The 23,896-nt window shown below is 47.9% G+C and overlaps 1 protein-coding gene across 1 annotated transcript in view; it reads left to right on the plus strand.

The window, feature by feature from the left end:
- The first annotated feature begins 467 nt into the window (after positions 1-467).
- Positions 468-23,896, plus strand: part of LRRC27 (leucine rich repeat containing 27) — a 38,169-nt gene continuing 14,740 nt past the window's right edge. The window contains exons 1-7 of the mRNA XM_063102708.1: positions 468-531; positions 1,415-1,668; positions 4,444-4,574; positions 8,609-8,667; positions 15,296-15,448; positions 19,530-19,905; positions 23,722-23,868. Coding sequence (XP_062958778.1) covers positions 1,459-1,668; positions 4,444-4,574; positions 8,609-8,667; positions 15,296-15,448; positions 19,530-19,905; positions 23,722-23,868 — 1,076 coding nt within the window. The 5' untranslated portion in view covers positions 468-531; positions 1,415-1,458. The remainder of the gene's footprint in view (positions 532-1,414; positions 1,669-4,443; positions 4,575-8,608; positions 8,668-15,295; positions 15,449-19,529; positions 19,906-23,721; positions 23,869-23,896) is intronic.

Here is a 23,896-nt window from a genome sequence, read left to right on the forward strand (position 1 = left end):
GCAGAGTGAAGTGGCAGCAACGTCGTTGTACTTGGGAGGTCAGTGCAGGGCCTCGGGTGCAGTTGCACCAGGGATCTGACCTTGTGCCACACAGAACTGACGCCATGCCCTCGTGGCTGTGCCCACTCATGCAGGTGTCCGCGTCCTCTCCCGACAGCACTCGAGGGTGAGGCATGGAGGGTCTAAGCCCTGACGGCGGTGGCGAGGTGAGGGCGGGAAGGAACGTCGCGTCCACACGCCGCGGGGGTCGATTGCAGCCGCCGGGGCCCGGCTTCTCGTCGCCCAGCTCCCCTGATCTCCTGGGAGGCCTGCCCCTCTGCCTGCCCCCGTCGTCCCGTCCCCGTCCCTCGGCCCCGCTCTGTCCGCAACGGCCCAGCTGGCGGAGGCGGCGGGGCGCATGCGCGCAGCACCCGCGCGCTCCTCGGCTTGGCGCCCGCGGGCCTCCGTACGGCCGGCGTCTCCATGGCGACCGCGTGGCCGGCCGCCGCCATTGTGTGGCTGCTCCTGTCCGCGGCCGGGCCGGCGGCGCAGGTGGGGCGGGAGGCCGGGCCTGGGCGGGGTGTGGGTTGGGGGCAGGAGGCCCCGGGTGGGTGCGGCGGGGGCGCCGGCCGAGAGGTTAGGGTGGGGGCCCTGAGCGGTAGCCCCGGTCCCGAGGCGTCGGCGCCAGGCCCGCAGTGGGCCTCGGCATCCCGGGCAGCACCGCGCGGGCTTGCGGGAGGCCGGAGCTCCCCGGCCCAGCCTCCATACCCAGCCCCGGCGCGCCCTCGGGGCGGCCCCTCCGTCTCCCGGCACCGGAGCGCGGCACCAGCCGGGGGTCCCGGGCCGCCCTGGGCCGGCCGGTGCGCGCGGAGCCCCGGGCGCTGCAGCGCTGACGCCGCGGCCGGTACCTCGTGTGCACGCCCCGCGTGGGAGTGCGCCTCGCCCGGTGGCGTTTTGGAGAGCAGCAGCTCTGAGCTTTGTGTTGAGCAGAAGCATGGCTGAACCCCACAATTCAGGATTCGGCTTTGACGGGTTCTTCCCAGTGCCCAGCTGGGTGCCAGTCAGACCTGGCGCTGGTGACTGGGCCAAAGTGCTGAAGAAGTGGCCGAATTCCTGGCCCCAGGGAGCTCGTGGCCCAGTTGACGCGGCACGGAACCACAGCGGGAATGGGAGCGGGGCGCTCTGTCGCCATCCCTAGCATAGTCATTCCTGTTCTGTGTCTTTGAGTTTTCCAGGAGTTAACTCCATGGTAGAAAGAGGGGAGCAGAGAATTTTAATCTGAGCTTTCTCTTATTCCAGTTTTTTACCCTTAAAAGTCAAAGTTACGATACAGCTCACTAAAAAGGATGGCTTGCTAAGCAGCCTAGTTAGCCGCAGCTCGGCCCTGCCGCTGTCCCACCTCCCCCCTGTGACTGAGTCCCCTCTGTGTTCCCAGGTGACTCCAGACCAGGAGGAGCGGTGGTTGCTGTGGGATGGAGGATGGAGGGAAGCCGTTCCTACACGGCTCCCTCTGGGGCTGCTGCTGGCCCCGCAGAGGGTGCTGGCCAGGCCAGGAGCTTGCCTGCCTCCCCCTCCAAAGATGTGCACCGGGCTGTTGAGGGGGTCATCTTTTCTTCCTCTCCGGTTTTAGACTTGAGTCAAAGAGGTCTGCACCATTTGGAAGATGTCTTTAAAGTCCCCAGCCTTCAAGTAAGTGGGCTGTTTCTCAAGAGGTTTGTACACAAGGGCCATGCAGGCAGAAATGGAAAATTCACCCCTAGGCTTTTATTAGGAGGCATTTCTCTCTTTAGAAGAGATGAATTCTACAAGGAAATAGAGGAAGGGTTAAGTAGCGTTTTCATATACTGATCACAAGAAAATGAGAAATTCAGATATGGGACCAGACCGTGGAAATAGTCTGTCTGTTTAGATGAGGGAGCCTCTTCTCTTCCCTGCAGGTCGTGGCTCTCCTTGGGAAAGTGTTGGGCACAAGAAGACCTGTGGTAGAAACTACTGCCAGAACACCCTTGGTCTCTTATCTAAATACGAAATGTTAAAAAAAAAAAAAGGCAGTACTGAAACAATTAAAAACTTTTTCTAGCCCACAGCTTTGCTAGTACTACATGGTGATGTTACTCTGTGCCAGGTACCTCCTCCAAGTCAGCCCCTGGTGCAGCTCCGTCGTTAGGCAGATGGGGGCATTCACCTAGCAGTGCCTGTCACTGCCCTGGAGTCACAGAATTCCCTGGAACCACATTTGGTTTCATGTGGAATATGGGGATGATAGTATTTTCCTGGGTGGTTGTAAGAATGAAATGATAACATACGTAAAGCACAGTGTCTGGAACACAGTGTCAGTGTTGGCTGGCACTCGAGTGCTCTCACAAGGGCTGCGTACTGAGATGTGTGGGCTGCTCACACACTGAACCTGCTCTTGTGCATTTACATGTGCCCCCTTTTGCTTCAGGGCCTGCTCGGGTCCGGCTATCTCTTTCCTTAGCACCAACCTCTAGGAGTGAGCCCCTGGTCACAGGGACCCGCCTCATCAAGATTCCTGCTGTGCATGTGTCGCTTTCGATGAAGCAGGTTCTCCCCACACTGAATGAGGAACCCAGCAGAGCCGCGAGGTTGATGCTACCTTTATACACAAAGGCTTACTAAAGAAATTTTATAACTGTTTATAACCTTTCAGAAGACAGATGTCGATATAAATTTTATTACCATAAATAAAATGTTCAGGGAGGTAACCACCAAGAGTTTAGGGGTTATGAGTTGCATTTTGCATCTCCAGAGCCATAAATAGCACTTCCAAAGACACCTATACTCACAGAACACAGAAAGGATCCCCAGCTTTACACATGGCTGCTGGGACCGAGAGGAAGCAGGGATCTTGTACAACACAGTCAGCTCACTGTTTCACCCCAACAAGCTTTTTGATGCAGAATGTGCCTGCTTTCCAGAGGCGCTGGGGAAGAAGGAAGTGTCATCTTACTTTCCTGAGATTCCTTTGGCTGGCTCTTAGGAGGATCTGCAGTTTGAAAGCTGAGCACTATAGAATTTGCTTGCTCTGAGAGGAAAGGAGGAGGCCTGAGAAGCTCAGAACCTCTACTCCAGCAGAGGGCTGGGAAGGGTCACATGGAGGCGTGCACATGCGTGTACATGTGGAGGCACATGCTGCACCTGTAACTGGCAGTCTGCTTTCCGGAGGCCGTGCCAGGGGCCAGCAGGAATGACTCTGGCGAGTTCTTGACTGATATGAGATATTGTTTCCATTACATTATTAACCATGTGACTTTTCTAGTCAGTGTTTCTCAGCTAGGAATCTATGAAAGATGTGGATTTGGGGTAGAATTGGGGGTTGTGAAACTGTGATAGAAAAGTAGCTGCATGATGACACTTTGTTATGCTTGGGTTGTTTTTCAATAGAAAAAGCAGAATGATCCTAACAGCTGACAGTGACATGGCACTTTCTCTGTGCCATGTACTGCTTGTTTAGTGCTCCTGCGAGGTAGATCCCATCATCCCCATCTTAACAGGTGAGGACTTTGGAGCACAGAGAGGTCCCGGAATTTGGTCAAGGTCACACAGCTAATAAGTTTCGAAATCTACACTTGAACAGGGCAGTCTAGCTTCAAGACCAGTGCCTTGAATTGTTTCTACCACCTTGGTAAATACAGGTATAGACATAAATATATATAATAATGTAAATACGTACAACCTATAGCAACAGCATTAATGATGGTGTTTTAAAAATTAGCTATAATCCTGCCACACTGACAGTAAAATTATATACACACACACACATATATATATATAACATGGTCAATATCAGTGTGTATACATTTTGTCTTCTACCTTCCCTTATCTTATTTGTGATGATGACTTAAAAATTCCACTGAGTTGATGTATCACAGTGTTCCCGAGATGATGGTTACCGAGATTATTTTTGCATGGCTGCTTAACGTAGATAACGTGACAGCAAATATCTTAGTGCCTCTTTTAGTTTCCTGTTAATTATTGACCTAGGATGAATCCCTAGGGCCAGATCTGGCCCTACGTCTTTGCTCATTGAGCAGGCAGTTGCTGGGGCTTCCGAGAACCAGGTGCTGCAGTGGGTGCTGGAGAAAGAGCGTGACATTGAATACGGGGCCCAGGAAGGAGAAAAGTGATTTTACGAAGACTTGGGATTAAGTTTGGTGTCAAAGGATATAGATAGAAGAAGCAACGTGCTCAGTGGTAGCGCAGGAGCCACTCGAGATGTTGCCAGTCTGGCTCTGAAGACCGCCTGAAGGAGTCCTGCCTCTTCGCTGTCTGATTTTCCTGCCTACTCTCTAAATTCCTTAAGGATAAAATATTACGGTGTGTTTTTAAAACTTGATATGCATGGTTGTGGTGGTTCTTCTGGACATGCTCTTTGGTTATGTCACATTTTAAGTGTTAGTTGGCTGACAAGCCACTCTGGTTCTCTCTCCTTTTCTGTGGAAGCAATTGCATCTTCAAAGGAACGCCCTCTGCACAATTCCTAAAGATTTCTTTCAGTTGCTGCCAAGACTTACCTGGCTAGACCTTCGGCATAATAGAATTAAGGCGCTTCCTTCTGGGATTGGATCTCACAAGTAAGTTGGATGTTTATGTTTCTAGATTTTTTTTAAAAATTGTTTAAAATATATAAGTGCCTATTCTTTTGCTGCTTGGCTTTTACTCTTTATTGGATTTTTACATCAGAATTGAGAATTAAATAGTATTTTTAAGACCAGCTAAGAGGTGTGATGGCTGAATGTTCCAAATGCATGTAACTGGGGTATTAGGTACCACAGAGAGTCCCGACGGCCAGTGTCTGTGGCCAGTGGTCCACGTGGGTTTTGCAATACGTGGGTTTTCCATCTCTGAATCCTTTGTGTGGAGCTGCCTGAAGGTCAGAAATGCCTCTGATGATTAGCTCACTTGGTTTGAGCATGGTGCTGATAACCCCAAGGTCAAGGGTTTGGATCCCCGTACTAGCCATCGTCCAAAAAAGAAAAAGAGAAGAAATGCCTCTGATGAATTAAAATCAGCTGCTTTGTTCCTGAGGGCCCCTGTGTGGTCCTTATTGATTGTTGGTAGACAATAAGAAATTCTTCTCATTTTGGAAAACTGGAAACCCCAAGCTCAGCCTGTGCTGTCCTGCCACCTTCTGCCACCGTAATCCCGGGGATCTACACTTTGCTGCCCCGCCGCTAAACTGCCACCTGCCTCCTCCCTTAGCCCTCCTGCAGCCCGGCCTTTCCTGCAGGGCCTTTCACCCGCTGATGCCGTCACTCCTGCCTTTCGACACGCGCTGCAGCCCTCCCCCTCCTCTGGCAGGGAGGGGAGGCCAGTGCCACGAAGCACGGCATGGCAGGATGGGGTGGGAGGGGGGGTCATCCAGGCCAGTGGCCGTGGCTCGGTTTGAGGTCTTACTTTGAAGAAATGGGCAGTCACAGTGGGCTTGAGTGGAGGGTGGAGTTAGACCAGGCTCCACGACTGCTCTGTGTGGAGGGGGGCTGCAGGCGAGGGTGCGCTGGACCCCAGAGCTGGTGGGATCCAGGTTGGTCGTGGGGCAGACTGGTGTGCAGGGGTGGCCCCCGGGTCCTACACGAGTATGTGTGTTCTCAAAGAGCCATGGCAGCCTCTGTGAGCCACAGAGCAGAGGCTCTGGCGGGACCCTCACTTGCCACACACAGTAGTGAGGAACAGTGCCTGTGGACCACCTGCTCTGCGGCCTTTACGCCCTGTGAGGAAGCAGCTCATGTCAGAGTCTTGAGCAGGACAAAATGCAGCCAGGACCGGTCTTCCTGGAGCTCCTGGGGACACAGGGTTTGGCAGGGTACGTCACAGATGTGGCCCCAGCGAAGCTCTAGCCAGGTGCCCTGCAGCCACTGGTCGTGTGATGGGGGCTGAATGCTGTCGGTCTGCCTCCACCTTCCCCTTGGCACGACCTGGGAGACTGTGACTCATGGAGGTCTGTGTCTGGGAGGGTGTCTTCTTCACAAGATTGTCATCCTCTGTATCTAGAGTGACTTAGTGCTTTCTGTTCATGAGTGGTGGTAGCCTCTGTACCCGGTTCTGGAGAGCAGTTACTACTCCAAGGGTAAAAATAAACTAGAACCTATTCCCATATGTACTGTTCTTTTTCCTAAGATAAGTACACAGTTCTTGAGTTTGGGAATTCTTTGATTTTGCCAGTCAAATCCAGCTGCTTAATGTTGTTTAAGATATAATTTTGTCTGTGATTTGTAACACGTTATATGATTAAAAGTAGATCAGCTTGCTGAAGAGCTGAAACATATTAATAAGAAATTTTAAGTAATTATGGCTTATTAAAAGCTCTTCAAAAAACATAATTAAAACCACGACAGTATTAGTGTTCACTCCTCGTTAGTGTCTTGCTAGCTTGCTAGCAGGAGCAGAAGATGTTAAAACATAGAGAAGTTCACTGGCCTACCTGGGAAAACAATGAAAATCAGTGAAATGAAGTGATCAATGAGTAAACTTTGAAATACTGATAGTAATTAAGGGATTAACATTTATTAAGTTATCACTTAAAGTGTGCACCAGAATATTTAAAAATATTATTACATAAGGCAGAAAAATCCCCTGTGTACTTTCAGGTCAATAGTCAGTAAACATGTGCCCCCTCCCCCCAAAATCAAAACACAGCACTGGAGAAGCTGAGGGCGCTGGAGAAGCCGAGGCCGCTGGAGAAGCCGAGGCCGTTGGAGAAGCCGAGGCCGCTGGAGAAGCCTCCTGCGGCCGTCCTCTGCCTCCGGAGGCCTCCGCTTGCCTTGCAGAGAGCAGACCTGTCCTTGTGAGCTCTTTCTGTGTTATCAAAATTAACGGACTAAATCAAAAACGAGCTGAAGTAATGACATTGAAATAATCCGCCTTTCTGCACATCAGAGAAGTTTACTTCATGAAATTTATTGCTTGAAAGTTTTAAATAGTAAGGAAAATTTAAGAAAGTGGAAAGAAACACATCTAATCCTTAAGTATTCTGATTTTCTGTTAGAGTTGTCAATCAAAAAATTACTCTTAATTTAAATGAAATACTTACTAAAGTCTCGATTTTGTGTCTCTGAAGTTTATATTTTCGTCCTTTCAAGTCTCAGAGATCCTGGTCAGTTTTGATGCTGGATTTTAATTTTTTCACCTTCCAAGGCACACTGAGACCTCAGCAGGCTCCTTGCTCTGAAGCATTAGTGTGTTTATGGAATTTGTAGGCATGGCCGGCTGTCTGGCCTGTGGACTGTTCTCCTCTCTGAGAAACCCTTTTAGGGCAGGAAAGCTGCATATGTGGGATTGTCTGTCACTCCAGGCCACACCAGCTTCCCACACTGAGCCTGGGACTGCTGGTGCCAGGGCGCCTTCCATGAGCGGGGACCAGGCACGGTTGTAGTGGTGCAGCGATAGACCAAGAAGCAGCAGGCATGGACTTTCCTGTGGGGCTGCGTGCTCCTGTGGGGGGCGGGAACAGGCAGTTGTCTGGAGCACAGAGCAGCTGGCTCTGTTCCTGGACTCCATACAGTCTGCTCTGCTGCAATGTCAGCCTGACGAGGCGGCAGTTCAACCCTGGCGGTCACTTAGCACAGGCATTTTCAGCAGTTCTTGAGTCTTGCAGTATGGTAGGTGTGGGGTGGGTGGCCCAGGAGCCCTGCCCTCTGTCTGGGGTGCCCATGAGAAGGGGCCTTCAGATGCCCAAGGCTGAAAGCACCCCAAAGGAGCTGGGATATTTGCAGTCTTTATGCCAATTTTGGCTGGTGTTCCCTGAAAAGTAAAGGAGAAAGAATTGTCATTAATATATGATACAGTTTTAAGAATTAAATGTGAAAAACAAGAGGCATAATGGAATAAGAGGTGCGAGATAGAGTTTAATATTAAATATTGATTTTTTCATCATCGTGCAATTAGTAAACTTTTACTGGATGTTTTTTATCTGTCCTTTCTGTTTATCTGTCTATGATATATTTTGTGCTAAATTTTATGAGAGGTTAATAGGTGTTAAATGAAAGAAGGGATCCACGGTCAGATATGTTCAGGAATGCTGCCTTAAACCACATTTCCTTGCTTGGAGATTTCTTGGAGTCCCTGGCATGTGAAGATTAGTCTCTAAGCAGGGCAGGGCGTACTGTCAGCAGAAGTCTGCACACAGTTTTGACTATGGAAATTCTTTCCACCAAGTAAACACGAGGAGTCCTCACAGCACATCTCAGGAAAAAGGGTACAGCAAGGTTGGACCTGGCTGTTGTGAAATCCCTGAGCAGGGGTTTCTCAGTGGAGGCAGTTTTGCCCCCCAGGAGGTCATGGGCAATGTCTGGTGACATTTGTGGTTGTCACAACTGGAGGATGGGTGGTTCCACTGGCCCCTAGTGGGGAAAGGCCAGGGATGCTAACAACCCCTCAGCCCACAAGATGGGCCCCACAACTAAGATTTGCCTGGTCCCGAATGCCAGCAGTGCTGAGGCTGGGAGAACCTCCTCTGGATCCTCAGTGCGTATGTTATAAATTTGTGTGTATCTGTGCTGATGTTGCCCTCGAAGGAGAAGAAAAATGAAATTTGATGGTTTATTGTGGGGATGATCAGTTAATTTTCTGCTTTTTAAATTGTTTTGTTTTGTTTTGTTTTGTTTTAAAGGCATTTGAAAACTTTACTTTTAGAAAGAAATCCTATCAAAATGTTACCTGTGGAGTTGGGTAAGTGTTAAAATGATAAAATAATGATGATTTTAAAATGCTATCTTTTTGGGCTGGCCCGTGGCTCACTTGGGAGAATGTGGTGCTGATGACACCAAGGCCGCAGGTTCGGATCCCTGTACAGGGATGGCCGGTTCGCTCACCTGGGAGAGCGTGGTGCTGATGACACCAAGGCCGCAGGTTCGGATCCCTGTACAGGGATGGCCGGTTCGCTCACCTGGGAGAGCGTGGTGCTGATGACACCAAGGCCGCAGGTTCGGATCCCTGTACAGGGATGGCCGGTTCGCTCACCTGGGAGAGCGTGGTGCTGATGACACCAAGGCCGCAGGTTCGGATCCCTGTACAGGGATGGCCGGTTCGCTCACCTGGGAGAGCGTGGTGCTGATGACACCAAGGCCGCAGGTTCGGATCCCTGTACAGGGATGGCCGGTTCGCTCACCTGGGAGAGCGTGGTGCTGATGACATCAAGTCAAGGGTTAAGATCCCCTTTCCAGTCATCTTTAAAAAAAAAATAAAATGCTATCTTTTGAAGCTACTGGACTGTGTAATGGATATATCAGGCATGACCCAGGAGGGTAAGCTAAAAGACGTTCAAAATTCCTTCCGCTTCTATTCCAGGACTCTAAGATAACTTAGCTCTCAGGAGTCGCTGATATCCTAACACGTGTTATTCACACAAGATTATGATGTGGAAGCTTCACGTAAGGAATAGTAACAATACAGGGCTTTGTCCCCAGCACATGGCCTGAGGAAACCTAAAGCAGAAGGTGACAGATTTAAAGGGAAAGGTAGACAAATCCACAATCACAGTGGAAGATTTTAACATACTTCTTCAGCTACTGACAGAACAAAAAGACAGAAAACTTAAAGATGTAGGTAATTTGAATAACATGATTGACCAGGTTGACCTAATTTACTGTACAGAGCATTACGCTGAATAACGACTTGAGAAAACACACTCTGCTCAACTGCCCAAGGTTACATTCACCCGAACAGCATGGCCTGGGCCAGGAAGCCAGTCTCAGCAAGTTTTTCTCACCTTTTGCTTTATATATTTTGATACTATGTTGTTGGTTTAATAAAAATTTAGGATTGCATATTTTCTTGTTTAATTTACTCTTATGAAATGCTCTTTCTCACAGTCCTAGTTCCTTTTGGTTAATGTTTGCACAGCATATCTTTTTCCATATATTTACTTTCAAACTCCCTGTGTCCTTATATTTAAAGTCTGTCTCTTGTAAAGAAGACATAAGTTGAGTCTTGCTTTTCTAATGCAGTGTGACACTGCTCATCTCTCAGGCATGTTTATACCACTCACATTTAACAACAAATCTTGCTATTTGTTTTCTATTTTTTCAGTCTGTCCTTTGTTCCTTTATTCATTCTTCCTCTCCTTCTTTTGGATTAATCAAGTGTTTTTAACTCACTTAAAAAAAACTTTGCAGGTCACTTTTTGGATCGTACTTAGCTCCCCCAGTAATGTTCTGCTGTGTTTGCTTTACCCACCCACCTGCTGTGATTTCGTTGTTTGTCCCTCCAAAACGCATGTGGAAATTTAATTGCCGTTGTAACAATAGTCAGAGGTTGGGCTTTTCAGGGGAGATTAGGCCACGGGGGTGGGACTGGTGCCATTGTAAAGGGCGAGTTTGGCTCCTCCTGCCCTCTCTTCTTCCCCCTTGTGCCATGGGATGGTGCAGCAGGGAGGCCCTCGCCAGGTGCTGGTTTCCTGATCTTGGACTTCCAGCCTCTGGAGCTGTAAGCCAGTGAGTCTTTACAAATTGCCCAGTCGCAGTTATTCTGTTATAGCAGCGCAAGACAGACTGAGACACCATCCTTTTTATCCATCAGCCTGTCTTTTTTAAAAAAATAATAAAGTTTTTACTTTGGAATAACTATATTTACAGGAAAGTTATGAAGATAAGTCAGAGTTTCTGTACATCCCTTACCCAATTTCTCCTAACATTAACACCTTGCATCATCACACTTTGTGTCTCAGGATGTGGCCCTCCTAGGGACTTGAAGAAATCCGTGGATGTCAGTGTCCATAGCTGCACCATTCACGTAGCCAAAGGTGGGAACAGCCCAGTGTCCATCACCTGGTGGGTAGACGAACAAGGAGGACTCTGTCCACAGGATGGAGTGTTTGGCAGTAAAAAGGAGTGAAGCACTGATACATGACGTAATGCACATGAGCCTGAAAACAGCACATTCAGTGATAGAAGCCAGACACGAAAGGTCACGCGTTGTACGGCTCTGTTTATGTGAAATGTCCAGAACAGGCAAATCCATAGAGACGGAAAGCAGACTAGCGGTTGGTTAGGACTGGAGAGGATGAGGGCTGGACTGAGGAGTGATAAAGGGTATGGGGTTCCTTTCCGGGTGAAGAAAGTGTTCTAAAATTGATTGTAGTTGTAAACCCTGCAAGAGCCAATTCCTCAAGGCAGATCCTGAGTGGCTAACTGGACCTGAATTCTGAATGGAGCCTAGCAGCCTTTTGCCTACTGGGGGTTGCACACATGCCCTGTGTGAGGCTTTCATGGCTGCTGGCTCCTGCCTGTGTCACCGTGACTGCTGTGAGCAGGCCCTAATTCACCCCTGAACTTAATTAGTGGACTGCAGCCTGTCGAGAGTGGATGGGCCAGAACTCAGCGAGCCAGAATACCTGTTTTGCATAATGTGCTGAGCCACTCAGAGCTGAGCGAGCTCGAATCCTTCTGTGCATAGGAGGACTGGAATGGGAGCATGGGCAGGGACTTTGCTGTGTAAGACAGTCCCTCTCTCCAGTCTGGCAGAACGCACTTTTGTTTTCTACTGAAAGTTGCTTCTTCTCAGTTTGCAAACTCTCTCTGGTTTGCAGACTGCTCACGGAAATAGAGACTCTTTATCTCCAAATTCTTTTCCAATAAAATTTGTTAACATAGTGGTGGTTGCACAGCTCTGTGAAGATACTAAAAACCATTGAATTGTACACTTTAAATGGGGGAATTACATAGTATGTGAAATATATCTCAATTAAAACATTGCAGGAAAAAAAAGAAAACATCTACATTAGGATCACCTGGGTTTTTCATTTAAAATGAATTCCTGGGCCTATTGAGCTAGAACCTCTGGACCTAGAAATCAGAATTTCAGTAAGAACCGCAGGTGGTTTGCATGCACACAGAACTGAAAGAGTCCTCCCTGTGAGAAGACGGTCTGGTCAACGGCATTTCCCTGGCACTGGGGTCTTCCGAGTGCAGACTCAGCCTGTGTTCCTTTCCTGTGGCTGCTGTAAGGAATTGCCACCAACATACGTTTATTCTCTCATAGTTCTGGTGCTCAGAGGTCTGAAACCAGTTTCACTGGGCCAAAATCAAGGTGTCCACAGGGCCGCGTTCCGTCTGGATGCTCTAAGGGAGGAGGCTTTCTGCCTCTTGCAGCTTTGGGGGCGCGTTCCCTGCCTACCGTGGCTTGCCACCTCTTCCTCCGGTCTCACAGCAGCAGCATCTGCTTCAGTCCTCACGTGGCCCTCCCTGGTGGCAGTGTCTCCCTCCCCTCCCTCTTCTAAGGATGGCTGTGGTTACACCTGGGGCCCACCTGGACAATCCAGCACAATCTCACCTTCTCAGGATCCTTCACTTGGTCACGTCTGTAAAGTCCCTTTTCCCACGCGAGGTGACATTTGTAGGTTGCAGGATTGGGACCTGGATATCTTGAAGGACCATTATTCAACCTCCTACACTTGTGATGATCTGTTTTAGTTTGCTGTGTCTTCTTGAGTCAACTTTGGTGGCTGTGCTTTTTCTAGGCATTTGGGCATTTTATCTGTTATCTAATCCATTGTCGTTCATAGCAGTTCCTTTCCAGTTCTTATTTTTGTAAGGTTGGCATTAATGTTTCCTATTTCATTTCTGATTTTCCTAATTTGAGTTTTCTCTATTTTTCTTGGACAGTAAGGTAAAAGTTTGTTAATTTTGGTGTTCTTTTTGAAGAAACCACTTTTAGTTTTATCAATTTTCTCTCTTGTTTTTCTATTATCTTTTCATTAATTTTTATTCTCATCCTTATTTTCTTCTTTCTGCTTGCTTCAGACTTAGTTACAATGAAATGCACAAATCTTCTTATAGAAATGAATTATGAAAAGTGCATACACCTGTGTAGTCTAACCTCCAATCGAAATATAGAAAGTTACCATCACCCTAGTTACCTTTGCCCCTTCCTAGTTAGTCCCCCACCCTACTCCCAGAGACAGCCACTGTTCTGATTTCTTTTTACTGCAGATGAATTTTGCCTATTGTAGAACTTCATATTAACTGAATGTACAGTGTATATTCATTTTAAGACTTCTGTCACTCAAGGTAATGTATTTGAGATTCACTCGTGTAGTCTTGTGCAGCAGCAGCCTGTTCCTGTTCATTACTAAGTGCTGGTCTATCATGTAGCTTTTCCGCAGTTTTTTCCTTTAACCTGTTCTCCTCTTGATGAACATCTGGGCTATTTCTGCTTTTTGTTTGTTTGTTTTATCTGTTATGAATTACAGTGCTGTGAACGTTATGTACAAGTCTTTTTGTGAACATGTGTTTTCATTTCCCTTGGATTAATATCTAGAAGTGGAATCGTTACATCATAATTAATCATTAAATCATGATACAGTCTGAAGAAATAAATGTGAAAACCAAGAAGCATGGAATAAAAGGTGCAAGATGGACTAATATTAAATATTGATTTCTCCATCGCCGTTCGATTAGTAAATTTTTATTGGGTGTCTTTTATCTGTCCTGTCTGAATTTACCTTGTTTAGGGTTCGTTGAGCTTCTTGAATCTTTCAGTGTCTTTAATCAGATCTGGAAATTTCTGGTCACTGACACTTTCTTTACATGTGCTTTTCTCCTGTCCTCTCTCCCTGCCACTGGACTCCAGTTGCACGGACATTGGGGTTTGGTTTTGTCCCGTTTCCCTCTCTCATTTCTCTCAGTGTTCCAGTTTGTGTTTTCGTTGATCTGCCTTTGGGTTCACACATTCTGTCTTCTGCTGTGTCCAGTCTGCTGCTGAACCACCCATTTAGTTCTGTGGTTTTCAGCTGGACTTACGATTGTGTGGGAGGTGGGGGGGTAATTAGGAATTCATTTCTAAAAATTGTTATAGGTCAATTCAGACTGTTTCTACCTGTTTCCGTTTTGAAACACCTTCATTTTTACCTGTGCTTTTGAAGGGTAGTTTTGCTGGATTTAGAGCTCTGCGTTAACAGGGCTCTCTGTTCCGTCGGCATTTTGAGTGTGTGGTCCCACTGTCTCCTGGCCGCCGTTGTGTCTGATGGGAAGTCAGCTGTTAATCTTATCACCACTGCCTTGTGTGTGCTGAGTTGTTTTCCCTTGCCACTTTCAAGATTATTTCTTTTTCTTTGTCTTTCAGTAGTTTGCCCATGATATGTCTATGCCGGAATCTCTTTGGCTTTTCCCACTTGGGGTTCATTAAGCTTCTTAGATGTATAGATTCATGTTTTTCATCTAATTCGGGACATTTTTGGCCCTGATTTCCTCAGATATGCTGTTGGGCTGGATCACAGACCCTTCTGCCCTGTCCTGTGCAGGTCCTGAGCCAGGTAGTGGAAAGAAAAACTGAGCAGCCAACAGCAAAGTGGACATGCTTTACTTTTAGACACGAGCTCTGCCGACCAGCGGTTCAGAGCCGCTGCCTTCTGTACGGAAGAGAACACAAAAAATGTCAACAAGCCGAAGGGTACGTAGGTGCGCATGTGCACTAACTCTACTCCCATGCAACTTGTTTACAAAGGATGTGCTGCATCGTACCCAGCCGGACATGAGGCGAAGGGGCCTGACCAAACTCCTCCGTTTTCCTCACGTGTGCTTCCTGCTCCTTTCTCTCCTCCTGTCACTCTCGTCACGTATCACTGGCGTGTGTGGTGCTGCTCCACAGGTCTCTGTGTTCCTGCTGGTGCTGTTTAATGTTTTTTCTCTCTGATCTTTACATTTAATAATTTCTGTTGCTCCATCTTCAGGTTTTTTAATTTTTCTTTCATCTTATGTCTGCCTTTGAGTCCTAGTGAATTTTTCATCTCAGTTATTGTAATTTTCAACTCTAGAATTGCTGTTTGGTACTGTTTAATAATTTCTATTCTTATTGGCATTCCATATTTGCTGAGTCATTTTATTATATTTTCCTCTAATTATTTAGACATGGTTTTCTGCATTTCCTTGAACATATTTATAATGCTTTGAAGTCTTTGCTAAAATCAACATCTGGGCCGACTCAAAGACAGTTTCTGCTGGCAGCTTGTTTGCTGAGTATGGGTCATGTTTTTCTTTTCTTTGCATGCCTTGTAGTTTTTATGTTGGAAATGGGCATTTTAGGTAATATATTACAGCAACTTTGTATTCTGAGTTTTACCAGAAGATTGTTGCTACTTATGTTTATTTAATTTTACTTATTTTTTTATTTCTCACCTGGTCTTAATCTGCAGAATCTGTCTCCCCTGCAGAGTTTCATTTTTTAAAAAGCAAATCTCCATGCTTATCATATCATCTTACCCCAAATACTGAACTGAATCACTTTTTAAAATGTGCAAACAGTTACTGTCATCTCTTGTTTTCATTCCATAGAATAGTGTGTAACATGTTCTCCATTGCAGGGAATATAACTACACTAAAAGCACTGAACTTAAGACATTGCCCTCTGGAGTTCCCTCCTCAGCCTGTTGTGGAGAAAGGATTGGTGGCTATCCTGACCTTCCTGCGGATCTGTGCGGTAGAGCAATCCTTCCCCAGGGATTCAACTTCTCCAGGTTTGTAGGACAGTTACTTATGACAAACTACATGACAACTGAAGTTAGAGCTTTATAAAATCAGGGCAGAACCTGCCTTCTTTTTAATAATGTCATGAGACCCTGTGTGCCCTGCAGAAGTCACGTAGCACACATGTCTGCATGCCAGTCGGTCACAGCTTCGTCTTCCCGTAGTTCTGTGTTCATGAATTGACATCCTCAGTGCCCGCTGTAGTCCTGTTGACAGTGGAGTTTGGTAAAAGTTCATTGGGAAACAGTCACCACCTCCAGCCATCAGCAAGTAGCTGCTTCAGGAACTCCTCAGTGCCCTGTTAGCCAGCAGCACAACAGACATCTCTTATTCCCAGCCAGGTACAAAAACAGCGTAGCAATAGCTTCATACACATGTTTTGTCTACTCAGCTTTTGGTGGAAACTCACTTGCATTCTTTCAACATATTGGCCAGCCAGATATTTTCAAATGCTCATGATGCATCCTGATCTTGAATAGACATTGTAGGAACACTCAGAAAAAATAAAGTAAAATAGAGAGAGTGGAGAGTCTTAATACAATGAACACTAGCCGGAAAGTAAGTGTGTTCTGAAATACTAACTTTAGGTCAACATCTAAAATTTTACTGTATAAGACTCACTTACCATACTTCGATAAACGTGTGCATTTGGAGCCATCAGCCAAGACAGTCATAGTGGAACACAGTTGAGACGTGCAAGTAAGCTCTGTGCTGGTGACACGTGAGTGACCCCGCTCTTTTGATCCACATGGCCCGTGTTTAAAAGCGGTTTTAAATGAACAAGAATTAATAGTTGCCCCAGTGCCTCATCAGTTGTTTTGGTAGAAGTGTATTCAATGGTGTTTTTAATGGGTCTCCACGTGTGCACGTCTCTGCAGCCGTGCGGGTTTCCCCCCCTCCGATTTGTGTGTAGAAAGATGTCCACAGACAAGCTTTTCTTGCCTCCTGGTCTCTGGAGTTAAATCCAGTCACTGAGGTCAGAAGTTAGTCCCCAGCAGTGGTTGCTGTAACTTCCCTGCAGGGTTCTAAATCAGGTGAAGCTTTTCAGAGAAAGTGGATATTTTATCATATTTTAGCAAAAGAGGAGGAGAGAAAAGCACTGAAACTACTGGCTTTAATTTTTCTGGTTTTGGTTTTTGTTTATGTATTTTAATTGTTAAGATAAGCATTGCATGAATGCCTTTAAGAAGGTTCTCGGTGACTTATTCTTTGTCGTTCCGTACCCTGAAGGGAGGTGATTTAGGCTCACGGGTTCCAAGGACACCTGAGCCCTGACATGGCAGAGAAAGAGAGAGAATGAGGAGGGAAGACAAAGGATCGTGGCATTTTCTTGAGAGTAGGTAACATCCAGAATCCCAGATGGAAAAGGACCATAAGTGATCAGGAGGTGACGTGCTTCCTTAATCTTTATCCTTGAAACGTCACAAATGGCTCCAGGATGCATAGTATCAAAATATCGATCGTATTTGTAAAGTGTCTTAGTTTGGGTGTCTAGAAGCAGCTCCTGAGACAAGGGTTCGCGGGCCAGTAGTTTATTTGGGAAGCGACCCCTGGAAGCACCCGTGGAGGATGACAGGAAGGTGACACATGCCAGGTGCCCATGTGGGCGACCAGTGCCTTGTCCTGCTGTGACCTGAGCACGGTGGTGGGGGGGCCCATGCCGGCCCATCACGGGTTCACCCTCAGCTGCTCAGGCGCAGGGGATTCGTGTGCACGTGCACATTTACAAAGTGCTGGTGCCAGATGCAGGCCAAGAGTCACTGCTCTCTGGGGCTAAGGGCTGGAGTATGAGTGTTCCCCACCCCACTCCACCCCACTGCTCGGTTGAGGGCTTCTCCTGGGAGTGGGCACTTAATCCTCCATCCCTCAGGCCTGCCTTTGTATGTGAGGAGGTGAAGGCCCATGCAGGGGTGTCTGAAGCTGCCCAGAATCTGTGCTAAGGACAGGAAAAGGAAAATAGCCACTGCACTGGCTGCATGCAGGCACCAGGCGCCTGGCGGGAGCAGGGGTGGCGGAGCCCAGGATGGCTGCGGGAAGACAGGGGCAAGGGCCTGGAGACTGCAGCTTAGGACTTTGCAAGGACAGTGGGAGGGAACGCAGTGAGCTTGAGGAAATGCCAGGCAGACCCAATGGAGGAACTTTCCAGAGAGAGAACAGTACAAAAGAGGAGCTGAAGGTCTGATCCAGACTGAAGGAGACTAAAGGAACAGGAAACTGAATGTGCTGTCCAACCCTAGATTGGATCCTGGGCCAGGAAAAATCGCAGTAAAAAAAGGACAGTATTGGGACCCCTGGCAAGGTGTGAGGAAGGTCTGCAGAGGGGATGATGGAAGTTGTCACCACGATGCGTCTGGCTCTGGTGGACACAGTGTGGCTCTGTGGGGAGTGTCCCCACCTAAGGGTGGAGGGCAGGGCCTCTCAAGTGTTAGGAAATGTTTGTAAACACATAGACACGGATGGTGCCCGCTCATGGGCAGGGCCGGCAGCCACCGAGTCTGGGGAGGGCCTTCCAAGCACTCTGTGCTGCTACAGTTTTTCTGTAAGTTTGAAGTCATTTCAAAGTAAAAAAGTTAAAAATACATCAAATAATTGTTCAAAAATATTTTCCGACCTTTTCACATATTAGTGTCTTGGGCCACATGGAGTGACTTTTCAGCAATTATATACATTTTAACATTTTGACTTTGGAAATTGTTTTTGTTGATATCTTAGTCTACCTGTTTGGTTAACGTTTTCATGAATTTCACAGTTTTATATCTGCCCTAAGTCAGTGGTCCACGATCAGATCGGCCAGATACGCATGTTCCTAGTCACTCGTACCTAAGGAGAGTTTTACAACTTTGTAGTACTTTTTAAAGCATGTCTTTGCCCATTTTGTAAACTCTTTTTCTTTAAAACCATGGAGTCCAAGCATGTGGCAGTCAGGTGTGCACTGTCCCGTGCACCCGTCCAGTGTGGCAGTGCGTGGTCACTCTCAGCAGCTCTGGGGTTGGCAGGAAGAGGGTGGGCTCCAGGGCGTGTTGAGGCATACGCAGCGATGACAGGCCCAGCGGTCCCCCATGGCACCTAGAGTGATCTTGTGGTTAGAGAAAGGCTTCTGCTTAAAAAGTAAATTTGCAAATCAGTAATACTGAAAATATTTTTTGGAATTTATTGATGTGCACTCAACATTTAGATGATTGATGTCATTTCCTGACCTCTTTCAACCCCACTGCAGTTTCTCACAAAGAAGGCTGTGTCTGCTTAAACACAATAGCCGTGCGATGGGCTTGCGAGAGGGCGGCAGGTAGCTAAGCAAGTAGGTCGGAGGTGAGAGGCTGAGAGTGAGCCCACTGTCTACGAGAGGTAACTTGTAATGGCTGAAGCTGTTTGAAATTTAAGAACAAAGGTGGGACATGCATGTAGAGTGGTCAGGTGCCTGCGTGGTCTCAGCTCAGCGTGTGTCTGTCAACGTGCTTGCAGTCCACATACATCCCCACTGGACAGGAAGCCGGCCAGACAGCACTGTGTGCAACACCAAGCGCAGCACCGAATGCAGTGATGAGTGTGTTTGGGGCCAATTTTTCTGAAATAGTTTACCTAGGGCTAGAGATAAAAAGTGTTTAAAGTGTTTAAAAGCCAACAGAAGCATTGCCAAACAGGAAACAAGGAAAGCAGGCGTGATGGACTAAAAATTTATTAGAAGTATTCTAAACGATCTTTGGGGTGTGGGGGGAGAAATGGAGACTGTCTTGCAAGATTGCTCTGTGTACACGTGCAGAAAATTCCTTCAAAATAGCAAAACTTACGTGAAAAGGTTGGGTGCCCCTCGCTTACCCCAAATGGAACCGTTGACATGATCCACGGCGGCTTGGTGCCGTGTGGTGCGGTGTGGGAGATGTGTTCTCATAAATAGACTGTATGACGAGGGACACAGAGACTCAGGGGCCGCTGGGAAGCCAGACCCCACCCCACCCCCACCCCCCAGGCCGCCTCTGCAAAGGGTGCCAGCACCAGACTTATTTAAATAAATTAGTCCTCGAGGGATGCTGTTGACATATAGGCTACTAAAATGGCGTTTTGTTCTACTAGAGATTTCACCAGTTACGAAGACGAACCGAAGTGAGCTTCCAAGTCCCGTGTTGGCTTTATCCAAAGAACGCATGTCTAATGAAGAAACCATTAATTCTCAGGATCCAGAGGAGGCTGTGTTAAAAGAAAAGGCAGACTTTTTCCCACCTGTTGAGAAACTAGACCTGAGTGAACTCAGAAAGTCCACTGATTCTTCAGAACACTGGCCCAGTGAGGAGGAGAGAAAGCGCTTCTGGAAGCTGAGGCAGGAAATCGTCGAGAAGGAAAAGGCAGAAGCTGCCGAGAATAAGCTCTTAGCGATGGAATTACCTCCCAGTCTCAAGGCAGCGCTGAACAGCAGGGAGAAGGGACGCCCAAAGCCAGGAGCCACGTTCAGGTAAACCTTAGGAGCATGGGCGTGTTCTCTTGATCCTTGCAAAGTTGCAGCATTAATTTGTAGTTTGTTAATTGGTTTAAGGAGAAAGGCAGGATGGGGGGTAGGGCAGAGATATTGTAGTTATCTTTTAAAATATTGAGTCCACATTTTAACACATTCCTCCGTATGGCCATCGCTTGCAGTGCAGTGAATAGTAGCCCTGCGTTTAGGAATAAAGTTTTCCAGGACAAGGGTCCCTAGGAAAATAGGCTCACACAGCTCATGGACACACTCACCACCCATGAGAGAAAGGCTCAGTCAGAGGTGTGTGCGTGAGTACACATAGAGTACAGCAAAATAATTGGTGGGTCTAGAGCACGCCTTCTCAAGGCAGGTGGTACCATACCCAAGGGAACAAAAGTCGGCTCTTGGAGATGAAAAAACGCTTAGAAGTGATTTAAAAAACCACGGTCTACCGTGCGAGGTCGGCTAGGTTGTAGTGCCTGGGAGATCTAGGGTAAGTTGACAGTCACGTACGCCTGTCCTGGAAAGCATGATTGTAAGACTGTTTTTACTTAGGAACAGACACGATGGTACCAGAAAGCCATAAAATGACCTAGACTCCTTCGTGTGACTCTTACCCTAGATCCCTGCATATAGGATGTAACCTAGGAACAATCCCAACCTACATGTCCCATCCTGTTGACCAGTAGCACAGTTGATGACGTGATTAGGGGGCTGTCCCCTCTCGCCCCTTTGACCCTCCCACTCCTTGAGATGGTAAAATGCTGAGCACTGCTGGAGCTTTCGGGCTCATTTTTCAGGGCAGCCTGAGATAAACCTATGCTTTGTGCGCCTGGACTCAGTTTCTTTTAGGTCAACAGAGGTTACAGTGGTTTCTGGTCCTCCAAAGCTCCGCTCCGGGATGGCATCAACAGATGCACAGTCTGTCTGTGGTATTAAAACTTCATGGACAGGCTATTAGGAAAAACACGTCTGAAAAAGCCAGGGTGGGGCAATACTAAACGCAGGTGGAGAAACATGGGTTTCTCATGGTTCTCATGAGCAGAATATGGGTGTTCAGGTGCTTATTGCTGTGATCTTTCAATTGTTGTGTAGGTTTGAACATTCTGACAATTAAAAAAACTGACAGATGGCAACCTTGGAAGTATGGCAGGCATACTCTGCAGGTTTCTGGCCACAGCACGGCCTCGGAGGCTCCAAAGCTGTTGTGACTTTCTCAGTCCACATGCGCACACATGGAAAGAACAGGCGTAGTCGAAGCCTGCTATCTAGAAACCTCATTTTTTCCTCCCTCCCTTCCTCTCTCCCTTACTTCTTTTATTTATTTGTTTATTTATTGTTATGAATAACAATAATTATCCAGGTAAATTGTGGTAAGCTTATTAATAGTACTTTATAAGTTTATCAATATATCAGATTTAGATACCAGATCCTAGCCTTTGGATATTTATTTGGATGGCTTGGGAAGTTGGGGCAGAGAACTGGAGCCCGGATTAGAGCCCCTGCCCCCAGGCTTGGGTGGGCCCTGGAAGTTGGCTTCTCCTTTTCTGTCTCTGTACCAGGGGAGCTTTACAAAGTCACTCTGCCTCAGTCTCCCCACTTGGTTGGGTTGTGGGGTCACTTGTGTTATCCATGCCTCAGTCTCCTCCACTTGGTCCGGTTACGGGGTCACAGGTATCAATGAGAAGCTCTGAAACCGTGGTCCTGGTCAGCATTCATAGGGATGGTTCTTACTGGAAGTTTGTGGCTTGGGGAAACAGGTGTTGCATGGTGGCCTGGTGAGGGGCAGTGAGCATCGTGGGAACAGCAGCCTAGTGGTCAGGTGAGTCCCTCAGCCTGTCTAGCTCCACCCTCTCCATTCCTCAGGTGCTGCTGGGATTCAGTGAGAGGGTGAGGGAGGCCTCAGGTAGGTAGTCCTGCCTGGCCTTGGGCCCTTCCTAGATATTGTTGAATAATGAACGCGTGAGTGGGACAGAGGCTGCCAGCCTTGCATTCCTCCTGTGTGCTCCACGGAATCCACACTGGGGCAGCTCTGGTTGAGTTTTGAGGGAAGGAGGTTGCAATCCCCATATTCACACCCAGCCAGGTTGCTATTTATATGCAAAGAGCACAGAATTAAGTCCTTGGATAAGCAGAGGCTCAGAGAACCCGTCAGTCCCATAGTTTCAGGAAACTGTCCTTGAAGATGTGTCCCAAGAAAGGAAGAGCTGGATTGCAGCAGAGCTGCAGAATGAGTTCAGCAGCTCTGAGACAGGCGCAGGTGTCAGGAAAAGCCTGTAGTATGCAAAGCGTGCAGTGACTAATAGTGGTCTGGTCCTAAAATCCCAAATTTTGTTAGGGGAGGGACTTTTTTTTTTTTTTTTTAAAGATGACTGGTAGGGGGATCTTAACCCTTGACTTGGTGTTGTCAGCACCACGCTCACCAAGTGAGCCAACCGGCCATCCCTATATAGGGATCCGAACCTGTGGCCTTGGTGTTATCAGCACCACATTCTCCCAAGTGAGCCACAGGCCAGCCCTTAAAAGCCTTCTAAATTCTTCAGACATGGAGCTTCGGTGTGACCGATGTCCCTACCCCAGCCCCATTCTGACGTCCTGAGGGCCTCCCGCTAATGAGCTCCATCCTCAGTTCTCTGAGTGCACGAGATCCTGAAGCCGTCTGTGCTTCCAGATGTGGTGCATTAACAGCTCCAACCCCCAGCAGGTGCTCTGGGAAACCCCATCCTGGGATACAGGCTGTGCCTGCCCTCCCTGCTCTGCTGGGCCAGTGGCCACTGTTCATGTGCAAGCGTGGCTGCCTGGGGTGTGCTGCCAGTGTGAGGCTTTGAGCCAGGGCGGGCTGTGGCACAGGCGGGAGCTTCCTCCTCTAGGCAGGGTGTTCAGTTTCAGAGAGAGACTGGGCAGGGCCTCCAGTTGTGTGCCCATAGTCGGCCGTGGGGAGAAGGCCTCGTGTCTGGCACGTAGTTGGCTCTCGGCCCTGGGTTCAGAGCCACCATTTCTGTCTTGATGTTTCAGCAGGTGTTTTCGCTGAAAGGAGAAACACCAGGACATGCCTGTCAGTTCCCTGTGAGCCGACAAGTAGAGGGCACCCCCGGCACTGAGTGGCCCCCCATGTTACTGGCTGTCCCCTCTGCCATCCTAATGGCTTCCCTTGGGCCAGGAGCCCAGTAGCTGATGCTTCCTGAATGTGTTCACAGGGGCCTGGCATCCACTTATGGGCCTCTCTGTCCCTGCCCTCTGAGTCTGCCTGCACCCGGAAGTGAGATTTCTGACTCTGTGGGGCACAGCCCAGTACACCTGGACCCCAGGGTGTTTTACCTCTCCGAGCCCCAGTGAGCAGCTGGCGAGGCCCACCTTGCTGTTCTGCTCTTCCTGTGACCTGGTGCCTCATCCAGGTCAGACGGGGTGCTGGCTCTAGGCTGAGCAGGTTCACAGCAGCCCACCTGAGCCCGTGCTTTCGTCCAGGTCCATTCACTGACCCTGAGACTGTCTTCGTAGCAATAATTTAAGGAAGTCTTTCCTTACAGATTTCTGTCCAAGCAGCGGCATTCAGTGGTGCTCATTTGGGGTATAGTGTCCTGCTGCAACCCACGCATCTTTATAACATTTCCAAAAATTAACGCATATCAATACTATGGGTTTCTGTCGGGGTGGCTATGGCGTGTAATTGTGATCCTTCTGATGAGCAATCGATCTGCAGGCTCTGCTTTTAAATTTTTAAGTGTTTGTTTTGTAACATTGTGTCTTGTATAGATATGAGTAACCGTCATGGAGTTTTGTTAGGTGTTCAGCTAAAACACCATGTCATTTTAGAAGGAAGACATCCTCCTTCGGGAACGTCTTACCTGATCTCTCATCGCCCTACCAAGTTTTGATCCAAGCGAGGAGGTTGGAAGAGAGTCGTGTGGCGGCCCTCCGCGAGCTCCGGGAGAAGCAGGCACTGCTGGAGCAACGGAGAAGGTGAGCCTCTGAGACGGGGGAGGGTCTC

This window comes from Cynocephalus volans, chromosome 7 (genome assembly GCF_027409185.1).
Source record: "Cynocephalus volans isolate mCynVol1 chromosome 7, mCynVol1.pri, whole genome shotgun sequence".
NCBI lineage: Eukaryota > Metazoa > Chordata > Mammalia > Dermoptera > Cynocephalidae > Cynocephalus > Cynocephalus volans.